General features: G+C 41.1%; 1 protein-coding gene across 2 annotated transcripts; it reads left to right on the top strand.

The window, feature by feature from the left end:
- Positions 1-1,215: 1,215 nt before the first annotated feature.
- RLIM (ring finger protein, LIM domain interacting) lies at positions 1,216-21,376 on the top strand. Of its 2 annotated transcripts, none has more exons than XM_072125217.1 (4): positions 1,216-1,374; positions 9,423-9,621; positions 10,603-10,683; positions 16,181-21,376. In XM_072125217.1, the coding sequence occupies exons 2-4, from the start codon at positions 9,453-9,455 to the stop codon at positions 17,854-17,856; spliced, it is 1,926 nt and encodes a 641-aa protein (XP_071981318.1). In that variant the 5' UTR covers positions 1,216-1,374; positions 9,423-9,452; the 3' UTR covers positions 17,857-21,376. The 2 variants fall into 2 exon arrangements, with proteins under 2 accessions (XP_071981318.1, XP_071981319.1); XM_072125218.1 differs by having other exon boundaries at positions 1,239-1,374; positions 9,427-9,621.
- The last annotated feature ends 5,545 nt before the right edge of the window (positions 21,377-26,921 follow it).

The following is a 26,921-nucleotide window of genomic DNA, read 5'->3' as shown; positions in this document are numbered from 1 at the left end:
CTGAGAGGTGAGCACTCTTCATACAGAGTTGGGGTTCGCTAATACCCACGATCGGTGCTAGCATTAGTATTAACTCTTCCGATGCTGCCGGCGCATTTATAAGACAGCGGTGCATGAGTTCTGCCGTCTTTGTTATGATCATCGCTCGCAGGGATGCCATTGGGGAGTGGCGATCGGTTGCCTTGACAGCCCCGGGTCTCTGTCCCACACCGGGCTCAGCCTCAGGGCTACATGGCTTTTGAAGATTTGTTACAATGAGCCAGTGGCTCATTGTAATGAATACTATGTAAAAATGCCATATAGTGGAATACACCAGTATTGCAGTATATGGTAGGAATGATTACACCATCTAGGGGGGTCTATAAAATTAGTAAAAAAAAAATTCAAATTTAAACATTCAAATCACCCAGCTTTCCTTAGAACTGATAGAAAACGTAATAAACAGTGTTTGGCATTTTTAGACGTGGTGATACCTATCTATCAAAATATAAAAACTGTTTTTGCCGGCGGTGAACCCCATAACAGAAAATAGCACCAAAATGTCAGAAATGCTTTTACACCATTTTACATTACATATAATTTCTAAATAAAAAGTGATCAAGAGGCCTCACAGTCTTCAAAATAGAAGCAATGAAAACGTCGGCTCATTTTGCAAAAAATGTTTAATGTTTGAAAATTTATTAAAACGCAATAAAACCTGTATAAATTTGGTATCATTGAGATTGTACTGAACCAAAGAATAAAGTGGACATATCATTTGGAGCGCACAGTGAAAGTCGTAAAAACCGAGCCCACAAGAATGTAATGGAAATGCGTTTTTTTTTTTCAATTTCACCTTATCTGGAAATTTTTTCCAGCTTCCCTGTACACGGTATGGAATAATAAATAACGTCACAGCAAAGTAACATTTGTTATGCAGAAAATAAGCCCTCACACAGCTCTAAACATGGGAAAAGGAAAAAGTTTGGGATTTTTGAAGGTGGAGAGCGAGAAATGAAATAAAAAAACGCTGCATCCTTAAGGGGTTAAATTGCTTCACACACCGTTAAGTAAAATGACTGCTGTAGTTTTGAGGCGAATTTATAAAAGATATGGCGATAATGATAGATTAACGCTAAGGGGCGCTGTGTCTTATTAACACATTGTGCTGCCACAACTAATATGGCGCCTCAACACCGTCGTGACGTAATACATTCCAAACTCTTCCCGGGGTGTCTCGCGGTGCTCCTCCATCCTGTGCTCAGCTCAAGCCACGCCCCTTCCTCTCACTTCCGGGCTGCCTTCGTAACAATGGAGAAGATGGCGGAATAAGGAGAGGTCTGGGCGGAGGAGCCGGAATAGAGCGGATACCGGAGCTAGAGGGCTCTCCTTGAGGTGTGTACTGTGTGAAAATCATAAGGACAGGGGTGGGGCGTGAGAGCGTCGCCGTTCTTCCAATCGGTTGACGCATATCGGGGATCCGATGTGTGGACAACTTTCGGCTTGAAAACCACTAGAGGCCGAGGCTTTAGCAGAGATGATTAGGCCCAGCCTCTTGCAGGCAGCGGCGCGGCGGCCCAGGCGCTGTGAAGCGGGATTATGGGGCAGATTGTTAGTGTTGTGTAATGGCCGGCGTCCTCTCCGAGTGTGTGATGTAATCCTGGGGCTGGTGACGTGATGATCCGCAGATGGCTGTCATGTATGTCCGGTGCTGGGCAGTGTGGAGGCGCCATGACTGCGCACACAGCGGCCTCTCGCCGGCATCAATCTTGGGGGAGGGGGTCCTCTAAAGAACGGATTCTACACATTGCACCACATCCATGGAGGAGTTACCCCCAGCAACCAATCAGCAAGCAGTGTTCATCTTCCTAAGCCTTCTCTAGAAATGAGAGTCCGGGTCTGATTGGTTGTTGTGGCTGAGTCCCCTGCTTTGATGTATGTACCCGCTCTCTTCCAGGTTTCCTTGTAGTTTATGGAGAGACATGTTTGAGAGGTCACTGCAGTGTCTGGCAGGAGGTAATTGCTTTTATCTAAATCTCAAACACAAGCTGGATGATTTAAAAAAAAAAAAAAAAAAAAAAAAATACTGAATAAAAATGTAGGTTTTCCAGGATCAGGGTTTTTCTGTATAAATAATAAAATAATGTGCTGATCCCAAAAAATAATTCACACCCTCCAGTCTTGGCGTCTTATCTGAACCTCTGTATACAGAGACTGGGGAAGGCCGGAAGCGCTGGGATGGAATTAACATAAATTTGTTATTTTTATACCCCAAGCTCATATCAAAATAAAATGATCCTGCACAATACCTAAAGCTTGTGGACTAGACGTTCTGCATTCAGTTGAGCTTTACTGGTCCGGGCCTGTAAATCTGATCTGGATTTACAGGCTCAGATCATCCACATGGTGTCCGCACTTCTCTACCTGCAGCAGAAGCCGCGGCGTGTCCTCCGGTACCAGGATATGCTGCCTTTTAGTGCGGTGCAGGTGACAACTATGAATCCATACATAAAACATGCAGATATTTTTATAAGGTCAGAAAGCTTTTTAGAAGATGCCACTATATTTTGTTGTAACGTGACCATTGGATTAAACTATGCATTTTGCTGCGTAGAATATGGTTACAGTGTGCAGGCAAAAATCATACTGGAAAGTGGCTTATAGTGTCCTCCTCTGTCCAAATGTGCAGCGATAAAAGGAAACCACAGAGCCTGTTCCTGAATAGATCAAGCACGCATAGCAAACATACACTGCAGATACATGATGAAGAGGTGCCTACAGGGGCGTGAGTTACCTAAAGGACAACAGCCATAATCCTGCTGTATTGTGCCGTCACCAGAACTGGCCCAGGCAGAAATGCAGGAAGTGCTCAAGCCGGTGTGTCAGTGACTCCTGGATTGTGAATCCTTACGTGAACCTATGGTATAGGTTGTGTTAAACCACTGGTGTTCAACGTAATATAGATGGGCGGCACAGTAGAAAAAGGGTTCAACCCCGTGGGTGCAAAGCTACAGCGAGTCCGATCCTAGACCGCTATGTACAGCATACAACAAAGGAAGTAGCAGAACTCCGTTCCAGTTCAAGGTAGTTTATTCACCAAGTGAGGGTATAGCGACGTTTCAGCTAACTCATTGTAGCCATTTTCAAGCAGTGATACAGGTGTTACATGGCGGGTTTAAATCCCCCGCAGGATGTGACGTCAGCAATGACGTATAACATTATACAAATACATATGCATATAGAAATGTGCAATATCGTAAAATATAATATATAATTGTGACAATAAATATGGTGAACTGATGCTAATGTGTACAATTGTGATAAACAATGACACTCAACACCACGGCGTTCCAACTCCCGTGACATCAATGGATGGTCTGCGCATGTCTAAGCGTTGCTTGGTAACCTTTCAAGCTTAGCATAGGAAAAGGAAAATGTGAGGCGCCCCGGAGTCTTCAAGCTTCTGCACTCAGTACTTGCCCACAAAAAGAATGACCGTCTTTGTACCTGCCGGCGAGGAGTTGCTCCAGACGCGACTGTCAGGATTTGGCGATTGCTTGTGTCCTTTGGCAGATTCGCGTCCACATACAGAGTCTCACCTCTCGCGAGAATATCGCTGCGGTATGGTACCGGCCATCTTGGAAGAGGGAACAGAGTGACGGGGACTCCACCTGATGTGCATATATTGAGGGGACCAGGTAAGTATGTCCCTTTGTGATACTGCCAGCAGGACCAGAGGAACAAGTGTCTCAAGGACATAACCGCTCCAGGGTCGATAGTTTGGTTGGTGAAACAAGCTCCCAATGTCCATCAGGGTTGAACACCTCCAGCACGACACCTATCGGGCGGATGCCTCGGTACCCATAGGGCTGTCACAGACATTCCAAATCCCCTCGGTAAGAATGCAACAACAGGCATTGTGGTCTCAGATGTATGTAAAAAATTAAAATAAAATGAAAACATGAGGTATATATGCACATCAGGTGGAGTCCCCGTCACTCTGTTCCCTCTTCCAAGATGGCCGGTACCATACCGCAGCGATATTCTCGCGAGAGGTGAGACTCTGTATGTGGACGCAAATCGCCAAATCCTGACAGTCGCGTCCGGAGCAACTCCTCGCCGGCAGGTACAAAGACGGTCATTCTTTTTGTGGGCAAGTACTGAGTGCAGAAGCTTGAAGACTCCGGGGCGCCTCACATTTTCCTTTTCCTATGCTAAGCTTGGAAGGTTACCAAGCAACGCTTAGACATGCGCAGACCATCCATTGATGTCACGGGAGTTGGAACGCCGTGGTGTTGAGTGTCATTGTTTATCACAATTGTACACATTAGCACCATATTTATTGTCACAATTATATATTATATTTTACGATATTGCACATTTCTATATGCATATGTATTTGTATATTGTTATACGTCATTGCTGACGTCACATCCTGCGGGGGATTTAAACCCGCCATGTAACACCTGTATCACTGCTTGAAAATGGCTACAATGAGTTTGCTGAAACGTCGCTGTACCCTCACTTGGTGAATAAACTACCTTGAACTGGAACGGAGTGCTGCTACTTCCTTTGTTGTAAACCACTGGTGATCAGATACTGCCCTTCTTTACAGGATTTGTATAAGAATCGTCTTGGATTGGGTTGCCTGTAAATGAATGTACAGGAGACGGGCTTATAGCATGTGGGAGGACTGTTTTTGTTCTATCCAAACCTTGATTTGTGCCATTGCTAGGACCCTCTACATCATCTTACCATTGCTGCTGGACATTTTGTATAGAGCAAGCTCCCTCTGTTAGGAATCTGATAAATGCTGCCATTGTGTTAGAAGTGTCTGTGAAAAATTCTTCTAGCTGCTCATGTCAACCAATCAGACCGAAGCTCTTATTTTGTAAACTGCTAATTGGTTGCCATGAGCAACTAGAACTGTTTTGTTCTGTCACTTCTGAAAAAAATCCTCACTATTTTTAGACGGATATATTTTGGCTACCTGAGCAGATTTACAAAACCTTCTTTGTTGTTCATAGCAACAAATTGTTACCAAGTGTAAAGACTTTTTTTTTTCCTGGTTTAATAAATGGCCTTTGAAACTCTTGGACAACTTGGAAAACTGTGAGACCTGTGAATCTGCAGCACAGAGGGGTTCTGGTAACTGCCCCAGTAGGCTACAAAAATCAGTACCCCTAAAACCTATATAACCATACACCATCATGCAACATGTGACAAACGCAAACGATGTTAAGAAAAGCATTAATAATGCAATAATATACATTTTTTACAGAAAGCTCACATCTAAGTGGAGGTTTATGAAAAAATCGGGATGTTAAAATAAGATGGTGAGCAGATTTATAGAAACAAAAATACAAAACATCAACAAGAATTTACACTCCCCAAAAAGGGAACATTACACCCACAGGGGACCCCATACAATTTTTGCAGAAAGTGTCTGAGGTAAAACTCTTCTGGTTGCACATAACAACCAGTCAGAGCTCGGCTTTAATTGTATAAACACTTGTGGGGAAATTAAAACTGACCTCTGGTTGGTTGCCATGAACAGTTCTCCTCTGACACTTCTGATAAATCTCCCCCTATATATCCATAAACCAAGCTACATCCTTGGCAGGGTAAACCGTTCACCTACAGACCAACTGTTCCTGGTCCCGAGCAGATTAAGGCCATGTGCCCGCTAGACCTGGATTGGCGTGATTTGAAGTGACGGGTGACCTCACAGACTCTCTGCCTGGCATGGGGGCATAATGAGGTGTGAATAAATCTAAACATGACAGAGCCTAGAGAGGCTGCAAACTCCAGGGATCATCTGAATATTTTCAAAACCTGTGTTTTTTTATTTTTTTAGCATATTGCAGGTCTTCAAGAATATAACAGTTCCAGACTGTAGGAGATGTGGAATCACCCCGCCAGGACCTTATGATAGTATTCATGAATCAATAGATCCTGGCAGGCTGGTTGTTCACAGACAGGCAGAGATCACATGACCCTCCATCTTCAGCCATTTTATAGACAGGAATGTCTGGCTAAGGTAAAAGACAGGAGGCTTCACTTCACATATCAGAACTATAAATTGCCTAGTATCCTGCCCCCATCCCCTCACACTTACACACACATTACAAAAAACATTAGGTAAAGTGGTCAACCCTTTGAAGGTACCTGAATATATCCAGGTCAAGTTCTGCAGTTCTGTTCTGGTAATATGTTTGGACTGCTTTACAGATCATAGCAATTTTTTTTTTTTGTCAGCAGACAAAAACGTAAATAAATTTGCCCCCATTTTTCAATTTTTTTTAAAATTTAAAATATGTGATGTATTTTTAAAAAAATGTTAGTTTAAATGTTATTTTTAGCAAAGTATGTTAGAAATATGTACAGTGTCAATCCATCACCATTTTTCAGAGGCCGGGGCACATGTACTTGCAAATTTTTTTTTTTTTTTTTTGTTTTCAGCTCCACCTGCATTCTGCCTGCAGCTGGTAGGCTGGCTCACATTAAACAGTCATATCGCCTAGAAACACAATTCTGGTGCCCAATTAAACCCTTCATGCTCCGTGACGGATATTTCCGCCACAGAGCTATGAAGGGTGTATGAAGAGGGCTCACGGGCTGGGCCCTCTTCATACAGAGATGGGCTTTGCTGCAAGCACCGATCGCGGGTGTTAACCTGTTGTTTGCCTCCGGCAAAGTCGCCACTTCCCCGAATGTCATCATGGGGCGGCGATCGGTTGCCTTGGGTCTTGGTCAGAGCCGAGGCTGCATGGTTTCTGAGGATTCGTTACAACAAGCCAGCGGCAAAAATGCCATATACTGCAATACAGTAGCATTTCAGTATATGGTAGGCAGGATCGGACCATCTAGTTTAATGTACACTAGAGGGTCTTAGAAATAGTGAAGGAAAAAAAAAAGTTTAAAAAATTTATAAAATATTAAAAGTTCAAATCACCCCCTTTCCCTAGAACTAATATAAAATATAATAAACAGTAAAAATCACAGACACATTAGGTATTGCCGTGTCCTAAAATGCCCGATCTATCAAAATATAAAACCGGTCGCGGGAGGCGGAAATTGGCGCCCAAACTTTTACACCTTTTTACATGACCTTAAAAAATTATCAAATGTCGCACAGTCCACATAATGGTAGCAATGAAAATGTCGTCTCATTTTGCAACAAATGACACCTGACACAGCTCCGTGCAGCAATAGTTGTGAAAAAGTTATTAGCGTCAGAAGATGGCAAAAAATTTTTTTTCTTTTTTTTACACATTTGTTTAATTATTGAAAATGTATTAAAACACCAAAAAAAACCAAAGATTAAAGTAGAGCAGTTATTTGGAGCACAGAGTGAAAGTCGTAAAAACTGAGCCGACAAGAACGTGGGCTCGCACTTTTTTTTTTTTTTTAAATTTTTCAACATTTTGAATTTTTTTCCGGCTTCCCACTACATGGCAGGGAATAATAAATAACATCACGGGAAAGTAAAATTTATTACGCACAAAAAAAGCCCTAACACAGCTCTGTACACAGAAAAATGAAAAAGTTATGGATTTTTGAAGATGGAGAGCGAGAAATGAGCGAAAATATCCTGCGTCCTTAGGAGTTAAAGATGAGAATGTCCTTTTTAATATCATGCAAGGATTGTTTTATATGTGAAACAGAAGCAAAAATATCCACTGTTAAAATTATTCAGGAATGAAAAATCACTTTAAGGCTACATTAACACTGCCATTGCCCGCCAAACCGTAGCACGGCGGACAATGGCAGCGCGCAAGGAGAGGAGTGAGCGCAGCCTCTATAGGAACATATGCCGCATATGCTCCCATTGGGCGCCGTGCGCCCATTGAAGTCTATGGGGGGGGGGGGGCGTATATTGGCCATTTATACATCGGCCGTATATACGTCCCCCTTGCGGCAGTGTGAATGCAGCCTAACAGTGGATTTCTCCAGTTCTGTTTCACCTATGAACATAATCTTTTAATATGACACCATATGCTTCTAGCTTTCCAGAAGACATGATCATTTAAATTGGGGACACTGTTGTGATGTGTGTGTGCACACGTATTTGCACGGGGCAAGTGCAAATATGATGTATATAGCCCTATGGCAGTCATGAAGGAGTTAAAGGACAAGGCTTTTTATCAGTGCAGTCATTGGTGGTATTTGGTATGGTAGAGTAATCAATGCATGAATTTCTTTCTGCCAGCTCCTAAGGCTATGACTACGTTTGCAACAACTCTTTATACTAGTTAAACTTAAGTTTAAAGGAAATCTATTGTCTGGTATCTACTTATTGAAGAAGATCCAGTGGTGGAATCACCATGGCAGCGCAATCCGTAAAGTTTTTTTAATGTTTACTTGTACACTGGGCCACTGGGAGCATGTGATGGCCTCTGGAGCTCCTGGGGCAAAGGCTATTCCACGCCCCCACTAGTCCTGCAGAGATGCCTACTTCTGAACCCATGAATGCACAGCTTTCTTGTAGCTGGCCGCGGACCAGGATATGTTGCCCCAGGATCTCCAGGAGGGTTATTACATGCCCCCAGTGGCTTCTGCAGCAAGTCAATATATTAATTAAACAAATAATTTTTATGGACACAGGTAGCATACAATGAAACCTTAACTCCTTACTGTACCGGTAAGTAAATTCCAGACAATAGATTTCCTTGACGGCTACATGTTCATGCACAAACAGAGAAAGTTAGCAACCGGTCTCCTGGTGTGCAGGATTACGTGCCACTGCTCGGCGCACTCACAGTGCAGTAATAGACGTGCTGCTTTTGCGGCTCCAGACAGTGCTCAGGAAAACATATGCTCCATTTTTCATAAATTGACCACAACTATAGTTGCCATGAATCCATCAGGTGAACTGGTTACAGTCAGGTCAGGTGAACTAGTACAGAGTCCCGTTTTTCCACACCAAAATGACTAAATCTGCATGTAACGCACAGATTTGGTCGAGGAATTTGGACCTTTTTTTTTTTAACCTTCAATAAAAAAATGCAGGTCGATTTACTTGAAAAAATCTACACAGAATCTGTATATTTCATAGACTTGAGTGTTATTGTATTATGCTCCACAGGATAGGTGATAACTTGCTGATCACTGCGGGGTCACGGTGCTAGGACCCCCCATAGATCACAAGGGTGGGGGTGTATCATACCCCAAATAAAAATGTCATTTTCACTTTAGTGGCTACACAACTCCTTTAATTGTGTGTAGTTACCTCAAATAGTTTTATTAGCTATTCACAGGAACCCCCTTACCCTAGTGGTCATGAGAGAATTGTCACTAGCGTTTCCCCATGTAGTGCCCCATATAGCATTGTGCTTTCTTCTCATGCACTTCTGTTCACTTATATGGGTGTTTCAGGACCACCACATCTTGCAGCTCTATATACGTGGATGGATAATGAATAAATGTCTCTCATTATTCAGACAGATTCACCTTTACATTCATCAACCAACATGGAAAGTAGCGATTCTCCTGGGAAAGGAAGTTCTGAACAATCCGATTCTCAGCGCCAAAGTCAGATGGACCGACTGGACAGAGAGGAAGCGTTCTATCAGTTTGTGAATAACCTGAATGAAGAGGACTACCGGCTAATGAGGGATAATAATTTATTAGGAACTCCAGGTAATACAAGTTTGGTCAGCTGTAAGCAAGCCATCTCTAAAATTGTGGCCATGATCCATTTAGGGTGTTTTAACATGGTGTGTTTTGTGGTAACAAGACTCCTTTACCCTTTCCTTCTTGTTCTCAGCGGTGTGGCTCTATTGGATCAGCCCCAATACATATGGCAGAAGAGAACTGAAACTGCAGAGGCTTGGGCTTTGCTTTGTGGTGCAGATGCAAATGTTCTTTTTTGGATTAGGCTATGAGGATGATTTTGGCCACAAAATCCAAAACCTGGATTAACCTGGCCCTAGAACTTGCAGCTACAATTTATTTGGGAACACTCTAAATGAATCTGCCTTAGAAGCTACATTTTGAAAAATTGTTTTTTACCTTAACATCTAAGTAAATAATTAGCTCAAAAGTCTGATATATTATACTTTCAACTAATATAGTGCAAATCGAATAGTGAAAACATAAATGATATAACCTGGGAATATGACAGAGTGCAATTTTATTTTCTTTCCACCCCATAACTATCCTGCTAAAAACAAGACCCCATATGGCTGTGTGAATGATGATGCCCCAATGAGAGTGCACGTCTCCTCCTGGCAGTATACCTGGGCTGCTTTCTTTTATCACAGGGACTTTGTAACAGTATGTCACGCTATTCTGGGTTTTTTATTTCCTTTTTGCATTAAACTAGTTTCTCCAGGTAAGTGCTGGTGCCTATATATACATATTCATCTTTGTTCATGTTCAGTAAGTGGCAAAACAGACCTGTAGTATACAAATCTTAAACAATATTTGTCCTACTGCATTCAGAAACTATTTTTAGAACTATGTAAGGCAGTGACATTCTATATATCTATATTTATATACTGTTAATTTTCTTTCAGGGGTGTAAGGCAATCCTTAAAATCACTCCTTGGTAGATATTCTGTATTTCTGGTTTGTGTATTCATACATTTGAATTATTTTTTTTTTTTTGTATTGGTCTAGGGGAAATTACTAAAGAGGAATTGCTGAGAAGGTTGCAGCAAATCAAAGAGGGACCCCCTCAACCCAATGCTGAGAACAGAGGTACTTTACACAGTTTACTTTTATTTAATTTTTGTTTGCTAGTACAAACAAGCTTTTCACTAATACAAGCGGTCCCTTACTTAAAGACACCCGACCCCTAGTTACAGACGGACCCTTCTGCCCACTGTGACTTCCGGTGAAGCCTTGAATACTTTACTTTATAACCAGGCTGCAATGATCAGCTGTAAGGTGTATGTAATGAAGCTTTATTGATAATCTTTGGTCCTATTACAGCAAAAAAAAATTGAAAATCCAATTGTCACTGGGACAAAAAAATTTTTGTCTGGATCTACAATAATAAAATATACATTTCCGACTTATATACAAATTCAACTTAAGTACAAACTCTAGGAACCTCTCCTAAAGCAATACCTTTTTATATGTAATTGTATCGCTACAGCAGTTCATAATTGGTGCGGGGGGGGACGGGGGACAAAAAGGTTGCAAGGCTTGTTACCTTTCCCACTGCTATATACACTGATGGAAATTCTCAGGAAACCTCCAACCATTTGAAGGGCTCCCGCAGCCAATTGCCTCAGGGTGTTAATGGCTATAATACAGCAGACACCCACTCTGTATGGAGAGGGCATAGTTGAGGGTCAGTGGCACATACATGCATAGTGTTGGTTGTTAACCATGCCTTCTTTCCATTTTGCATTTCCATAATTCGCTCTCCAACTTTTTTACTCAGTTTTTATATTTTTAATATGTTGAAAAATTGACACCCACCTTGAATGGAGAGGACTCAGCATCCAAGCTCTCTCCATACACCCGTGCCAACGTGTGGCGTACTTAAACATCACACGTCGCTAAGGGGTTAATGGCATTAGATAGTTTCCCCTTGATGTCACAGTGGGGCTGGTACAGTGATTCAGTGTTGCCTCTGGCATTTATAGGGTAACACCTGTGATCAATGCCAGCATAGTTTGTGGGTGTTTACTACATAATATAAACCTATACCTGGAGGTCATCTAAATATTTCCCCAAAGAAAGATCCATAAAAGAAAGAGAAAAGATTTGTAATAGAATAATAATGCTTTATTAATACATTACTTTAAATTACAAATACAAAAAGGAAAAATGATCTTTATGGATAAATTATACACAGAGACAGATAAATAAGAACTGAAAAAGATGGGCCCAGTAACAAAACCAGGGGTTACCACATACAGCCACTAGAGGTCACAATACTACGACTTTTAAAGAGGTATATGCATAACAGCAGGGAAAAGTATATGTAATGCAAAAAGCTTACACAAGCAATGGCCTGTATAATGCAGACCCAGATTTTAACCCCTTTTCAAATATTCTTAACAGAAATGTGACATACTATTACATCACGTGTCATAAAAAGTCAGTGTATAGGCACTTACAGGGGTAGAAACTAGTTTAAGATCAACTTTACTGCAAATTTGAACTTTTACATTTTAACTCCTTAACCCTCCATGACGTGTATATACCGTATACCTATTTTTAACAAAATAAATATATTGTTTCGAGTATAAGCCGAGGGTAGGAAATGCATTGGTCCTAGCCTGCTCCCAGCATACAGCCCCTACCCAGCCTAGAAGAAGAAAAAAAAAGTGTACTCTCCTTCCGGGAGGTCCTCTTCTGTGCAATGATGTTCTGGCTCGCTCTCCCCGTGCGGTGCCGTCACTTGAGCTGTGATGTCAGCGCCTCCTTCGGCACACACTGTGATGTCAGCGAGCCGCTGATGTAAAAGCTTGAGTGACGACAGCGCACGGAGAGACAAAGACAGAGCCGGAACATGGTTAGACAGAAGAGGACCTCCGGGGGTGGACCTTCACTTCTGTCCAACCATGATCCGGCTTATTCGTGAATAAGCCGAGTAAGGGGTTTTTAAGCACATTTTTTTTGTGCTGAAAAACTCGGCTTATTCTAGAGTATAAATGGTCCGTCACAGAGCTTTCTTTATAGAGACATGTGGTTTGCTGCATAAGATAGAACAATCGGTTCACAATTTAGCCAAACAACACGGCCCTTTCCTGTTTTTTCATGTCCATTTTTCACTCCCCACCTTCAAAAATCTAACTTTTTTTATTTTTACACGTAAAGAGTGACGGCTTGTTTTCTGCGTAACAAATTGCACTTCATAGTGATGGTATTAAATATTCCATGCCATGTACTCGGAAGCGGAAAAAAAATTCCAAATGCAGTGAAAATGGTGAAAAAATGCATTTGCACCATTTTCTTGTGGGCTTGGATATTACGTCTTTCACTGAGCGCCCCAAATGACATGTCTACTTTATTATTTGGGTCGGTACGATTAAGGGGATACCAAATTTGTATAGGTTTTATGTTTTTATACATTTACAAAAATTAAAACCTCCTGTACAAAAATTAATTTTTTTTATTTTGCCAACTTTTGATAGATCGGGCATTTTCGGACGCGGCAATACCTAATGTGTTTATGATTTTTACTGTTTATTTATATTTATGTCACTTCTAGGGAAAGGGGGGTGATTTGAATTTTTAGGTTTTTTTTATTATAACTTTTTTTTACTTTTACTATTTTTCAGACTCCCTAGGGTACTTTAACCCTAGGTTGTCTGATCGATCCTATCATATACTGCCATGCTACTGTATGGCATTATATGGGGATTTTCCTCCTCATTCATTACAATGTGCTATCAGCACATTGTAATGAAGGGGTTAAAACGAAATAGCCTCGGGTCTTTGGAAGTCCATGGAGACGGATCGATGACGTCACGGGGAGCGGCGATCCCAGGTAAGATGGCGGCGCCCATGCGCCGCTATCTTTTTGAGGCTTCCGGCAGTTTTGCTGGCAGCCATCGCTGTGAGAACACCCGCGATCGGTGCTATCACCGATCGTGGGTGTTACCGGTAAGCCTTTGCTGCAATATGCAGCAAAGACTTACCGGCTATGGAGAGGGCTCAGCCCGTGAGCCCTCTCCATGCAGCGCGACCCGACCACCGCCGTGAATACACGGTGGACGGTCGCTAACTGGTTAAGGACCGGGCCCTTTCCTGTTTTTTCATGTCCATTTTTCACTCCCCACCATCAAAAATCTATAACTTTTTTATTTTTACATGTAAAGAGCTGTGTGACGGCTTGTTTCCTGCGTAACAAATTGCACTTCATAGTGATGGTATTAAATATTCCATGCCATGTACTTGCAAGCGGAAAAAAAAATCCAAATGCAGTGAAAAAATGCGTTTGCGCCATTTTCTTGGGGGCTTGGATATTACGGCTTTCACTGAGATCCCCAAATGACATGCCTACTTTATTCTTTGGGTTGGTACGATTACGGGGATACCACATTTTGTATTAGTTTTATGTTTTCATACATTTACAAAGATTTAAACCTCCTGTACAAATTTTTTTTTTTTTTTTAATTTTATTATCTTCTGGCGCTAATAACTTTTTTTATACTTTGTACGGAGCTTTGGGAGGTGTCATTTTTTTGGAACATTTGATAATAATTTTTAGATTTTTTTAAATATTTTTCAAAATGGCAAAAAGTGCCATTTTCGACTTTTGGAGCTATTTTCCGTTACGGGGTTAAACGCACTGAAAAACCGCTAATATATTTTCGGACGCATCGATACCTAATGTGTTTATGATTTTTACTGTTTATTTATGTCAGTTCTAGGGAAAGGGGGGTGATTTGAATTTTGTTTTTTTTATTTAAACTTTTTTTTTTATTTTTCTTTTTACTATTTTTCAGACTCCCTAGGGTACTTTAACCCTAGGTTGTCTGATCAATCCTACATACTACAGTATGGCAGTATATGGGGATTTTCCTCCTCATTCATTAAAGCATCAGCTATCAGCACATTGTAATGAAGGGGTTAAAACGAAATGGCCTCGGGTCTTCAGAAGAACCAAGGCTACCATGGAGACGGATCGCTGCTCCCCGATGACGTTACGGGGAGTGACGATCCTAGGCAAGATGGCGGCGCCCATGCGCTGCCATCTTTTTGAGGCTGCCGACAGCTTTGCCGGGTGTTACCGGTAAGCCTTTGCTGCAATATGCAGCAAAGACTTAACGGCTATGGAGAGGGCTCAGCCCGTGAGCCCTCTCCATGCAGCGGGACACGACGGGCATCCGTGAATACACGGCGGGCGGTCGTGAACCAGTTGCAAACCGCTCCATTAATATCATACAAGGGTAATTGGCTACACGCCATTACATATTTATCTCTTCTGATTTCCTTGTTTATGTCTTTCTTTTTAGTTTATGCAAAATCCAGACTGTTCTTTCCAATTATTATAGCCTATAAATGCACCCAAAGAGCTCGCAACCGTATATACCCACACTGCCAAGGGAGGAAGGGGAAAAAAACATTTTGCAACATAACAAACATTTTACAAAAGGTGACACAAAAGGTACACAGGTGCGTACACCGAAGTATGAAATGGCTAGAGGCGTGAGAAGTTGGCAAAATTATTTTTTTTTTCGTATACAATGCTTTAATTTTTACAAATGTATTCAAACACTATAAAACCTGCATAAATATAGTATCCTTTTGATCGTACCGAACCAAAGAATAAATGTAGAGGTAGAATGTAGAATTTAAGTAGCGTGAAAGCCATAAAAACTGAGCCCACACAAAAAATTCACAGATTTTTCGCTGCATTCGGATTTATTTATTTATTTTGCAGTACAAGGCATGGAATAATAAATATTATCACTAACAAGTACAATTTGTTACACAGAAAATATGCAATTATACAGCTTTGTACACAGAAAAATCAAAGTTCTAGATTTTTGAAGATGTCGAGTGAAATACACATGGAATGAGGCTAAAGGGGTTTAAAAAAAAAACATATTTCAAATCTGCAGTTGCTAAATATAAACCTAAACTGGTTAAAATTCAAAAGACAAGAGGGCACTGACTCCGGCTGGAGAAAACCAGGTTTAATTTCCAGAGGAGAAAAGACTTTTTACTGTGAATCTGTGGAATAGCCTGCCTCAGGCGCTGGCTATCAGTGACAACAGAGAGCTTCAGGAACGGTTTAGATGCCTTTTTGCATCAAAATAACATTGATGGTTATGTTCTAATGCAGAATTCCTTTTCCTACTTTTGTTGAACTTGATAAACATGTCTTTTTTTTTTTTTTTTCAACTATGCAAGTATGTAGAATACTTGTCAGAAGCTAGTTGGTCACCCACTTGTCAGTCCATTTATTAACGACCATGAAATCATAAACGTATTCCTGCATTCCAAAAAGCCCTATCACGCTAACAATAATGATCCATTACAGTGAACATTGTAACACTTAAAAAACTGATTTGTCTCCAGCTCCATGCACAACCATATAAAGTTATCAAAAGCTCTGTAAAAGAATTAAAAATACCTTTTGGTTTCAGAAAGATGGGGTGCAAAAAATAGGGAAATGGAAAAATGGATCTTTCATGTCCCTTTAATGTGATAAAGATGTTTTATGTTGTGATTATTTTATACCCCTACAATTTTAACCTACTTTTAATACTTTTTTGTTTTGTTTAAGCTTCTACAGGGGAGCCACCCGAGGACTCTTCTAATGGAGATTCAATAATTGACTGGCTGAATTCAGTGAGACAGACTGGAAATACAACAAGAAGTGGCCAGCGTGGCAACCAGTCCTGGCGGGCAGTGAGCAGAACCAATCCCAATAGTGGTGATTTTCGGTTCAGTTTGGAAATAAACGTGAATCGTAGTGCAGCTCTTCAGAACATGGCCGCTGGAGAGCAGTCATCTGAAACCAATGGAGCTGAAGAAATGGAAGTTGGCAGTCAAGGTGAGGGCGAGCCAGAGCCTGAGCCAGAACCTGAAATTACACCTCCAGTTGTGGTACAAGAGCCAATAGTTGCAGAGGAGCCAAATCCTCCCCGAGGTCAAAGGAGGGCAAGAAGCCGAAGTCCAGATCAGCGAAGGATTCGAGCAAGGACTGATAGAAGCAGATCGCCTCTTAATCGACCTGTAGAGCAACCAACACGAAGGGCTCAACATAGTTCATCGCAGACTGTTGAGGCTACCACTGTTGATGAAGCAGAAGGTAGCTCCAGAACCAGGCAGCTTGTTACTGCGTACCTAAGCAATGCTGCACCTGAGGCAGAGGGGAGCTCTAGAACTAGACAACATGTTACTTCCAGACAACAAGCACTTGCTACTGAATCTCAGAATCCCAGTGTAGTGCTTCCAAGTCCAGAGACCAGAGCCTCTCCTCAGCCTCCTCCTGCAGAGACTCCAGAAAATGCAGAAGCTGCAGGTACCGGTCAAAGGCCACCGACCATAGTTTTAGATCTTCAGGTTAGGAGGGTACGACCAGGCGAGTATCGTCAAAGAGATAGCATTGCTAACAGGACACGCTCCCGTTCTCAAACCCCTAACAATACAGTCACTTATGAGAGTGAACGGGGAGGATTCCGGCGCACTTTCTCCCGATCAGAGCGGGCAGGAGTCAGGACATATGTCAGTACTATTAGAATCCCAATACGGAGGATTCTGAACACGGGCCTAAGTGAGACCACATCTGTGGCTATCCAGACAATGCTAAGGCAGATAATGACTGGTTTTGGGGAGCTCAGCTACTTCATGTATAGTGATAATGATGCAGAGCCTGGCACTCCTGCAGTTGCCCCACAACCAGTAACAGTGGGGTTGGAAACCCAGAACAATGTTGCACCAAATGCCAGGCCAACCGCCCCTGCTCCTGCCCCTGCCCCTGCTCCTGCTCCTACTCCTACCCCTGCTCCAGCTCCTGTACCCGTACCAGAGCCGGTAGAACCACCCATACCTGTTGTGGAAGCTGACAATGCCAATGCAGAAATAGTTTCAACCTCGGGGGGTAGAAGGGAGGTTCGTAATAACAGAGGTTCTGTAACCTTTGAAGAAAGTGGATCTCTGCCGTTTCTTAGGCTTGCTCAGTTTTTCTTGCTCAATGAAGATGATGATGATCAGCCAAGGGGACTCACAAAAGAGCAAATCGACAACTTATCAACCCGTAATTATGGTGAAAATGATGCCCTGAAAACGTGTAGTGTGTGCATAACGGAGTACGCGGAGGGAAACAAGCTACGCAAGCTCCCGTGCTCCCACGAGTACCATGTCCACTGTATTGATCGCTGGCTTTCAGAAAACTCCACTTGTCCCATCTGTCGCCGAGCTGTCCTCGTGCCTGGCAACAGAGAAAGTGTTGTGTAAAGAGATTGCCAAAACTGTCTACAAAGCAGCCACCAATTCTAGGCTTGGGGGAAGGAGGAAATGCTTTTTATGACCACTTTTTGGGTGGTGCTTAAAATAGGATTTTGGCTTTTGAGTGAGTTGTCCCATTGCAATGAAACATTTCTAATTCTCCGCCCTCACAGAATCTCAATGATTTAAAACCTGTTAAAATGTGGTCCACGATGTAAAGAAACTTTATGAAAATATTGCATTTCACTACAGATGGAACATCTACTTTGCAAGGACGACACAAGCTCAGTGCTGGAAAGATGCCGATGAAGATCACCTCAGTACTTGGTTACTAGACTTTGCAAGCGGGATCATTGTGAGAATCACTTGTGTTTTAAGTCAAAGTTTCATTACAGGAATAGCCTTAAATATACGCAGTGGTACATTTTATGCTTCTTGTCTTTGCCTACGGATTTTTTTTTTCCTCTTTATGACAATTTGTGATGGTTAGATTTCCTTTCATTCTATGACCATATGACAGCATTGCCAGCAAAGCACATACTTGTAAATAGGCACCAGACAGGGGCTCACGTGCGCTTTCCTGGGTTCTTATTGCATTATGCATGTGTTTAACCTATGGACACCTTCTAACCCATCTGTTACCATACCGCCAGGCTCAGAGCCTGGTGATATCAAGTAAATCGGGTCATCTGACGGATTGAGGTTCCTCATTCCCAATACTTAAGGTGAAGGTAGTGCTTTAATAAAACAATTTATAGCTTGCTAGCTTACATACATATGTAATCGCTCTAAAGAGCGAGCAGTGCCTACTGCAAGAATAAGTTCAAGTTAAAAAACATAAGACTTTGTTCAGTTTATGTTCCGTAACCATGATACCACACACAGTCCAGGGCTAGTGGAATATGAAAGATGTCTCTAGCCAGCAGGGGGCATTGTAGACTGCTGGACCTATAACCGGCAGCTGTGTTCAGGGCAACATAGTATAATTTCACAGGTTACATGGTTGGCATTGAGCTGGAGAAGTCATCAATGTTATTGGTATCCAACTCCTTTGTGCTAAGCACTTATAAGTTATTGAGATGGTATTCTGTCATAGTCCACACAGTGTTTTTGTAAGTCAGTTTATTCCTATGGTTTGTTAAAAGCAGGAGTTAAATATATTCCTTTTTTTTTTTTTTTAATATTTTAAAGTCCTTTTTTATGGTGTGACAACTATGTGGTCAACTAGTGCCGCTCAGACTTTCTAAGTACCCGCCATATGTTACAATGTCAGCTCTCTTAAGCCAAGTTAGTTTTAAATGTCAGTCTAGGGTCTTCCTGCACTGTAGCATGGAGCGTTGAATGCATTTGTGCCTTGCATTCTAGATGTTAATGTGTTCTGGTGAATATTCCTTTGGACAAGAATCGAGTACATGACATCTAACAAGTGACAACTTTTTTTTTTTTTTTTTATAATTTCGGGTTTTCCTTTGCACAGAATTTATTCATTTTATGTTTGTATATAATTCCTAATCTTCTGGGGGGGGGGGTATTCTTATTTACAAACTGCTGGGAGGCTAAAAAAAAAATTTTTTTTTTTAATAAAAATCCTCCCGGCACCGAAGGGTGAATAAGCCACAAAATGATTCCTATATAATGTCTGAGATTGGAGACAACCCAAGGACAAAGTATACATGTGTAAACTCACTTTAGGATTTCTGTAAATAAAGACACTTGTCAGATTTTTCTCATTCTGTATGTCTGAAGGCCCGTTTTAATTGACATACTGTAGAAATTGCTGATTTAGTTTCAATTTGGAATATTTATCTTGTGAATTATAACAAATGTTTATGCTTGTTGAAATAAAAAAAAACAAAAACAATAGAACTTTTTCTTTAAAATGCATAGCTTTTGTAGCAGCAGCTCCATCCTCCGGCAAGTGTTTGTAATGTGTAGCAGACTATGTCTAACATGGCGCTTGCTCATAAATCGCCTATACACGTGGCTACCCGCTTACAGATCACGTTTGCAATTGTCTGACCGTGAAACTGGGGGCATGGTTCTCGTTTTAATATGTGAAATATAAACCTGAGGCTGCTAACTTGAAATGAGAATAAAAGTTTTAAACCTGAACCATGAATTGGACGGGTGCTTCAGTTTCTTGTCCTCCAGCTGCCACGTGATCCATTCGATATCGAGTGGCTTACTTTCTGCATTTTCTTTTAGGGTTCTTGATCACCTTTTGTTAGTGTTTTTCATTTTAATAAGTATGTACTGTTATAACAGCATGAACCCTTCATCAAGTGCTGCAAGTATTCTAATAAATGGTGTACATCATGCTGCACGCAAAATCCAGTTTGCCTTCTCTCATGTATTGTCATCTTATCACACAGGGAGGCATTCTAGAAAAATATTATAATAAAAAAAATAATTAGAACTTTTATTTTCTGTGCTTCTCTATACTTGTTCATGCTTCTCCAGGTTGAAATTGATGAAGGAACCGTCATCCTTCTGTCCTTGAGGTCCATTTCTCTCTGTGCATTTTCTATGTACAAATGACCAAATGTTGGTAAATGGTCAAGCAAAAAAATAATAAAGAAGATTACAACAGTTGTGAAACAGTCAACCTTCTGTCTGTGGCAGAACCAATGCTAACAAACAACCATCTTAACAGATACAGGTACTTCCCTACTTGAGGGGTATTCCGTAGGTTGGGTCTCCTTATTGCAGACAGACCTCTCTGCCCAATGTAATTTATAATGAAGCTCTCTCTATTCTTTACTCCCAGGCTCCAATGATCAGCTCTAAGGTGTATATAATGTAGTTTTATTGATAACCATTGTTCCCATTACAGCAAAAAAATGGAAAATCCAATTGTCACCCAAAAAAATTGTCTGGAGCAATAATTATAAAATGTACAGTTCCCAGTTACATACAAATTGAACTTGAAGGAATATTCCCATTTGAACAAATAAATGTTATTATTTAAATTATCGAGGTGGCACTCCTCTATAAACATTCATAAAAACACTTCTTACCGACACTTTCAATGGTTATCAAGCTCAAAAAACTGAAGTTGGCGGTGCTCTAGTTCTCTTGATGTGAACAAGTTTCAAATCGTGATGCATAAAACGGCAGAACGGCACTCGCCAGATTCTTATTCTTGATTCACTTTATTGATACATATTTACAAAAGTCAACATGAAAATATGTGGCTGGGGGAAGGGAGGACGCAGGGACTCAAACGCAAACACAAAACTCATTACAGCTGTTTTGCGCCGGTAGTGCTTCATCTGACTCGCCTGCTCGGATGAAACCGCTGTCATGAGTTTTGTATTCGTTCGAGTCCCTGAGTCCTCCCTTCCCCCAGCCACATATCTTCATGTTGACTTTTGTAAATATGTATCAAAGTGAACCAAGAAGAAGAAATCTGGTGAGTGCCGTTCTTTTGTTTTATGCATCATTATTTAAATTATGAAAAGTTTTACAATTTTCCAATATACTTTATGTATCCATTCCTCATGGTTTTCTAGATCTTTGTTTGCTGTCTTTTTTTATCGAAAGCGATCTTAATTTCCAGTGGACAGAAATCTGACCATGGTCACACATGTGCACTGCTCGTTATACATCAGAGAGTAATCAGAGCTGTGGGTTATAACGAGCCGTGCACCTGTGTGACCATGGTCGGATTTCTCTCCACTAGAAATAAACAGAAGTTTAATATAGAATGACGACAAGCAGAGCTCTAGCAAATTATGAGGAATTGATACAGAAAGAATATTATGAAACATTATTCAATTTACCAATCCAAACAATAACATTTTATTTGCTGAAATGGGACAATCCCTTTAAGAAGAATCTATCTTGCACATAACCCAGGGACTGCCTGTACTTTTATATGTAGAATATTGGTTGCTTTGCTTTCTCTTTATTTCAGGGTGTATTAGTTTTATCTTGCACTTTAATGCAAACTGAAGGAACAATGGAAGCCATTTAAAAAGCATCTGTATCCTTCTGTTATACAGACTTTGTGTCCATCATGTTTTACAGAAATGGCATTATTTTTTTTTTTCTATAGTTGGATGGGTTTCAAAGGAAGCCGTTAAAGTTCAGTAAATTCAACAGTAATTTAAACACCTGTTAAATTTTTAATTTTTTTTTCTAATGTAAGAGAATAGTGAATTAAAATGTTGGTGTCATATGACATTTACCTGAAGCTCAATGGTTTTATTTGTGCAATTCGTTATCTTTTAAACATAAAGAACAGAAAGAAGGAAGGTCTTGAAAAGGAATTGAGGAAATCTTGAAAAGCGTTGATTTAAAAGATAATATTCAAATAAAGAGTTCCTAAAAATTTATACTGAGGGTTTGTTGGTTTTTTTTTTTTAATCAAGTCATTTTTTTTTACTGATCTTTTTCGGTAGACAACATATAAAGACAATCTCACGTGAACAATAGACAATCCTACAGCAAAAGTATGATAGACTTTTGGCTTCTGTTATGCATCAGAGGATATTCATACTTTGCTTATTGTATTCAAAACATTAGCAGCTCACACATTAGCCCTAGATAGAACATAAGATGTCTGAGTTCTGATTCTTTGTCTCTATTCCCACTTTAAAAGCTTTTATTTTCTTTTACCTGGAGCATTGCATTAGGAATATGTCTTTTTTTTTTTTTTCCCAATGTTAAGATATGAAGCCTACTGCTACACGCCCTGTTTTGTTCTCTTTATTAATTGGCATGACCGGAGCATTAATGTAAACAGCACAATCTATTCTGAGTGTACACTTCTTATCACGTGCCCTCTCTTCTTGTGTGTTCTTACTAGTAAAGGTCCCATAACAGGAAGGCAATGAGCAGATAGACACAACCTTGACAACACCAGACCATAGGCACATTATTTACCCTTGCCATTGGATCTGGAGGAGCACGTTTTACAATATTCCAGGGAGAAAATGTACAAATGTGTGATGAGATTTACCTGCCTAGAAGTGCAGATGTGATCTTTTTGGTGTTCTCAAAATGACAAAAAAAAGTTCAATTCTGATTAAAACTGAGGAAGTTAGAAACGTTGCAACTTCTTCAATTTTCAGTTTTACAAGAAACCATCAGGCTCTGATATTGATATTGACAATACCAGATGGCAATGTATTGCTCCTGTAAAGAAGTGTGTAGTTCTTGTAGATGATTTTTTTTTCCTATTATGGCAAGGGAAAAAAGACTACTAGTACAATACTCAAACAGCAAAGAAAGACAAGAAAGATCTTGGTACAAGCCATTATGAAGAGATTTTCAAGTTACTCAGTAGGTCACATGAATCTTAAAGGGGTATTCCCACAAAGACAACATTCTTAAATACACTGCTGAAAATAAAGGGAACACTCAAATGACACATCCTAGATATTAATGAAATATTCTCATTGAATACCATCAATGGATGTCGGGCCCTCATTCCATTCTCATGGAGTTGCTTTCTAAATGTCCAGAAACATGCACATTTGTGGCTGCGGGAGGTCATTTTGTAGGGCTCCTCCTGTTCTTCCTTGCACAAAGGCGGAGGTAGAGGTCCTGCTGCTGGGATTTTGCTCTGCTATGGCCCCCTCCATGTCTCCTGGGGTACTGGCCTGTCTCCTGGTAGCGCCTTCAGCCTTTGGACACTACACTGACAGACACGGCAAACCACCTTTTCACAGCTCATGTGCCATCCTGCATGTGCTGCACTACCTGAGCCACTTGTGTGGGTTGCCGAGGCATTGTAGAGAGGTCATACAGGCACGTGGAGGCCACACACTATACTGAGCCTCATTTTGTCTTGTTTTACTGAAATTACATCAAAGTTGGATCAGCCTATATTGTGTTTTTCCACTTCAATTTTGTGTGTGACTGCAAATCCAGTCCTTGATTGGTTAATAAATTTGATTTCCATTGATAATTTTTTTGAGAGTTTATTGTCAGCACATTCAACCAAAACAAAGTATTCAATGAGAATATTTAATTAATTCAGATCTAGGATGTGTTATTGGAGAGTTCCCTTTATTTTTTGAGCAGTGTATATTACTAAATAACAAATATTTCCCCATCACCACGACGGCACCAACCAGAGAGAGGGATCCGCCCCCAGGGACAGGAAACCTGAGCATAAAAACACGCCCTTCCTATCCTGCCTCAGTGGTTTCCTGTCCCTGGCGGGAACCTGAGTGTGTAGAGAACTCCTGGTACCTGTCAGACAACAGGTACTAGGGTTTTGAACCCAGCCAGTGAGCTGGAGATCGTCCAGATCTGGAGTGATCCAAAGCCTAGCCCCAGAAACAGCATGATGTGGGGACTAGAGTGCGCCTGTTCGGGGTTCCTGCTGCACGCTGCTGATCCCAGAGTGGGAGCCCAGCCGTGTCCGACATCTCTAGAAGCAGGTTTCGGAGTTACATGGTGTGACAACTCTCCAGACACACCTCACACGGTGAATGGCGCTAACAGGATGGGACTTCTGGAGTCCCGTACAGAACACGCCTCCAGTTGGATTGGTTTGTGTCTGTTGGATTATCCATTTGAGGGGCTAACGGAACCTGACAAGGAGCTCACCGTATCCCCGCAGACCCGGCAGAACCTCTGTACCTATATGAGAGTTCTGGGTGGTAAGTCTATTTTTCTTCTATTACACTCATGATATGTAGTGTGTAATATTGTCAGGGTCGTAATCGACAATTAACCGGTCCAGTCAGTCACCTCCAAATTAGATAGAGCAAGTGTGCACGTTTTCAAGATAAAATCTGAGATAAGATTATTCAGGTTTTAATCTTAAGCAAGCTCTTCACTCTAGCTTTCATGACAGCAAGATTGACTTTATTTCCGTGTTTGTAGCTTTTATACAAAAGAGAAAAAGGTGTGGTTATGTGTCATGCAGCATCATAATGGGGAAGGGTTAAGCAAATTTGTCTAGCATCCGATGTGCCTTGGTTGGTCAGTTCCAGTATCTGGGCAGATAATGTCTTGGGCGTTGAGTTTCGATATGAGGGATGAAGCCTTCTTGGAATCAGGAATGTTGTTCTCTTCCTGGATATAGGGTGTTGGCTGTGTGGATGCCGGCGCCATCTTAAGTATTATATCTGAGCATATTGCTGAGGAGGAAAAACTTTAGTATTTGCCAGCTATATAAAAGTATAAAGCTCATGTACAGATATTCCCCTTCACAATATGAATTTTGGTTAACCTATGGAAAAGCTACCAGCCATTCTAAACTCAAACGTGCTTGCTTTTGTGAGGGGGCTGCATCTATGCAGCATTTAAATCTGCAAGTCCCAGAATGGGAAGATGGTCTGTAATCCTGGTTAGTAGCTCAAGTCACAGCTTTTGATTAATTATCTAACGACTTGCAGGTTAGCCTCTCCTCCTAGGTGGAGAGATGTGCAGGACTGAGACCCCTCACAGAGCACATGGTTACTCTTCAGTTATCTTGGAAGGTCTGATGAACCACATGCTGCTTTTATAATGCTTGGCCTGGACTAAAAGTGAGTTCCCATCAACATTGATCATTTGGAAACTCAAGATTACAAGATGCAGTAAAACATTTGTTATATGGGCTATGCCTGCAAACTTGTTAGGTTTTAACAACTGAGTGTTGGCATATTGCAGTTTGGTAACAAATGTGCAGTTTCCTAACCTAATTCAAACTGCTCTCTCCAACCTTGTACATCTACATACAATAGGATATAAAAGGTTTATTCATATAGCACATTGTGGTTGCGGGACCATTAACACATTTACATTTGACTATGTATTCGCTGAGAAGGTGGCCTTTGAGTGTCCATACACTGAAAGATGGGAGTCCACACACTGAAAGATGGGAATCCATCAGGCTCACGGAGCCTGACTAGGAGTCTTCCCCCCCCCCAAAAAAAATACCTAAGGTAATGTGAACTATTACATAATCCAGGCTGTGAACAGTTTTCCACAGATACACAAGGTAATGTGAATGATAACATAAAACTGTCTGTGGGCGGTGGCTCCACAAGTACCCACAAAATAATGGGAAGTATGCAAAAAAAAAAAAAAAAAACCTTGATAGAAGCAGTAGTTTCACAGGTAAGCGAGTAATGTGAACGATGCCAGAGTCCTTGCTGGAAGCAGCTGGTCCCCAGGTAAGCAGGTAATGTGAATGGTTTCAGAATCCTTGCTCCGAGCGGTTGCTCTACAGGGGAACAAGAGATGATGAATTGGGGTAGGATATGCTGCTTGCATTGTGTTTTGCTGGTACAGCAGACTCCCAATACCCATGTGTACCCAGACTTGGGGAGTTTTCCCAAGGGGATATGATTCCCCTGATGGTTGTCTGCTTATTAGTATAAGCCCAACAGTCTGCTTCTCTTCAAGGTCACAAAAATAGAGCAAGTCAGTGTCTCTTTTCATGTCCTGCAGATTGACAGGCTGTCGGCGCATCCTCTCAGACCTGGAAAAACATTTGAAAGTCCAGTAGCACCAAAACAATAACAAAGTTTTGTTGGTGAAAACCTCAGTACTGGTCTTGACACACCAGGCACTAGGACTGCATTCCAAACTCAAAAAAAAAAAAAAAAAAAAATGGATGGGTGCTTTATTTACCCAAGTGTAACTTTTCAGACCCTGTTCTGGATTCTTTTTTTTTTCAAGCAATGTGATAAATCCAACATTCCACATATATGAACAACATCAATTAAGCATGTGATCATACCAGGTGCATTTTACAACCAAATTGTACAAATCAGCCATTAATAACTTGTAGTGAACAACATTCATCTGTGTTTCAAATATATTCATGTGAAATAACCATCATTTACTTTTATGACTTAGAACTCCAAGGGAGATAAAAAATATTGTTACTATGATATTACTATGTGTGCAGGTGCACAAGTCCTTATGATGTCAGGGAACCATTCACCTGTCACAAGGGTGGCGGACCTATGGCATGGGGTCTGGAGGTGGCGCTCTGGGCCTTTTCTATGGGCACTCAGGCCATCACCACAGAAACTCAAAGAATCTGCCTGCAGAATCTTCTTACAATGATAGATGAATTTGCCCTCTTCCTTTTAACCGGGTCGATGTCCTTGGGAGGCTGAAGG

This window comes from Engystomops pustulosus, chromosome 9 (genome assembly GCF_040894005.1).
Source record: "Engystomops pustulosus chromosome 9, aEngPut4.maternal, whole genome shotgun sequence".
NCBI classification, from domain to species: domain Eukaryota; kingdom Metazoa; phylum Chordata; class Amphibia; order Anura; family Leptodactylidae; genus Engystomops; species Engystomops pustulosus.
This window is presented reverse-complemented; position numbering and strand designations above follow the sequence as displayed.